Below are 2,500 nucleotides of genomic sequence, written 5' to 3'. Positions count from 1 at the left end.
TGGTAAATATGACAGAGGTGATATGAGTTTTTTGATAATGAAGAACAGGGCCTTTCTGAGGGGAGTAATGAAGGGCACACCGTTAAACAGCTTGCATACATTCTCACCTTTTTTCCTTTTTTCTACCCTGACACCCACTTTCCAGGGTACATCAGCATTAAGTGACACTGTAATCATAAATTGAAAATGATACTTCCAGAGGAATTGGCAAACTTGACATTTCATTATATTTGTTAACACATGCCACAAATGATTGTTAGTGAGGAAATTCCATTTCCCTCTCTCCATCTCCAATCAGATTTAATTTGAAAATTTTCAGCCTCCTCCGGCTAATTTGCAATTAAGACAATTTTGTTTGAATATGTAGTAATGTCATTACCATTCCACCAAATTAGCAAGGAGACTAAAGGTCAGTGTAAAATTTTCCAGCTGGCTGGAGCCTCTCAGCTGAGATTTGGGACTATGGAAAAAAAAAAAAAAAAAAAAATTCTGGCAGCAACAGAATAGCAACTTACTTGAAGTCCTGTTGGTTGAAAACTTTGCATCCTTGGTTATTGCTGTTGTTATTGCTTCACTGGGGCCTACACCTGTTTAACAACAGGGACAGTCGATGATCAGCAACTGGCTTTTTACTTAAGGACATAGACTTTGGCTGAAGTCTGGTAGGACAAGAAGGAGTTAGTCCTAAGTAACAGTGCAGTAGATTATTAGATAACCTCTAACAGCATCCTCTAATTAGCGTTCTTATGATACAATTTCATCCTGTAATTAGTTGAGATTGGCTGCTTCCTTTTGCAGCTTATTAGTGGCAACACAGCTGTAGAAGTGAATCCACTCTCATTTGTCAAACCTTTTTAAGTCTTTTTCTCTTGTCTCTACCTTTTTCCTGCCCTTCTCTTGGGCCTTTGCAGCTAAATCTGGTGTCTAGTGTCACCATGTCGAAGAACATGTTGGAGACATCCCCACAGAGCTTACCTCAAACCCCTACCACACCAACGGCCCCAGTCACCCCGATTACCCAGGGACCCTCAGTAATCACCCCAGCCAGTGTGCCCAATGTGGGAGCCATACGAAGGCGACATTCAGACAAATACAACATTCCCATGTCATCAGGTAGGATATGAATGCTCAGTAGAGCTCTTTTACTTTGGGAGAGGAAAACTATAGCCGAAGCAACTGTACATGAGCCATTCCAGAGCACATGGAAACTCAAGTCATGATTTATGGAGTGATAATTGTTTTATTCCTGGTAAATGCGGATAGGGGTGATTCCCTAAGCACATCGTGATGGACTGTTCTGAATGGTTGTTCAGGAAAGCAAGCTCTCCCCATTAGAGACGTTGAGAGATGTGTTGTCAGGACAGCCCATATTATCACCTCAATGCAGTGAGATCCTTTGATCTCCGAGGGAAGACTGGAGCAGTACAACATCTGCGAGGAATGCTCTATGAGAAGAGCCCTTTAAAAGGATGGATGTGAAGCACCAATGCCTTACGCAACACTGTGCAGGCTTTACAGGAATCAGTCTTTATCAGGGTGCTACCTAATGAAACCCTAGCCCAGCTCCTGGTGCCTTCCCGCTACTTTGCCTAAGATGCATCTGAGAGGCGCAGTTGGCATGGAACACAAATTTACTTCCCTCCTCTCTCCCCCTGCTCCCTCCTCCCCACCAAACCCTCGCCCCCGCCCCCTGGGGCATCTGGATAATCACAGTCACACGTTGCAGCCATTATTAGCCCAGAGCCCCCTTTTTACCAAAAGTGAAGTTATTTTCCACACGGGCGCTTGTGAGGGTTTTGTGTTTCCTTTGTCAGAGGGCCACAGACGCCCAAGAGATGATCCTTGTGTTCTTTTCGAAAGTATTAGATGAGAGAAGCGAAGATTATGGCAGGGGGGCAAAAGTCCATGTAAGAACATGCCTAAACCACCCGCTTAAAAGAGGACCTGGCTGTTGGAAAAATCCTCAGGCCAGCTGGTCACACTGTTCCTGAAGTACCGCCAACAACTAGGGACGCTTCATTTGCACTTCATGTCAGAAATGGCCTTTTCCATATAATTCAATTCCACTGTCATGCTTTGTGCTTTCACTAGTCAGTGGCTTTCTCCCTGAAATCACTTCACCAATACTAGGGGGAAAATATGAGAAACCAATCCTATGCAATGGGCATTATGAGCAGAATTAACACCTCCTTTTTGCTTTTGTAGAAATTGCCCCAAACTACGAGTTTTATAAAAATGCAGATGTCAGACCTCCCTTTACTTATGCAACTCTCATAAGGCAGGTAAGTAGAAGGAAAATTAACTTTGCCTGATTAAATTAAAATTCATTAATGCTTAAAGAAAGGCTTGGATGAGGAAGTGTCATCGAGCCTAGTTAGTAAACCGTTATTTTATGTCACTATGTATCTTGTCTCATTTCAGGCTATCATGGAGTCATCTGACAGGCAGTTAACACTTAATGAAATTTACAGCTGGTTTACACGGACATTTGCTTACTTCA

General features: G+C 43.0%; 1 protein-coding gene across 16 annotated transcripts in view; it reads left to right on the top strand.

The window, feature by feature from the left end:
* Nucleotides 1-2,500, top strand: part of FOXP2 (forkhead box P2) — a 555,422-nt gene that overhangs the window by 518,023 nt on the left and 34,899 nt on the right. For all 16 annotated transcript variants that reach the window (XM_021078421.1, XM_021078435.1, XM_021078434.1 and 13 more), the window contains 3 exon segments: nt 912-1,113; nt 2,206-2,282; nt 2,422-2,500. The exon segment at nt 2,422-2,500 is cut by the window's right edge and continues 23 nt beyond it. In XM_021078421.1, the coding sequence (XP_020934080.1) occupies nt 912-1,113; nt 2,206-2,282; nt 2,422-2,500 (358 nt within the window).

Source organism: Sus scrofa, chromosome 18 (assembly GCF_000003025.6).
Source record: "Sus scrofa isolate TJ Tabasco breed Duroc chromosome 18, Sscrofa11.1, whole genome shotgun sequence".
NCBI lineage: Eukaryota > Metazoa > Chordata > Mammalia > Artiodactyla > Suidae > Sus > Sus scrofa.
This window is presented reverse-complemented; position numbering and strand designations above follow the sequence as displayed.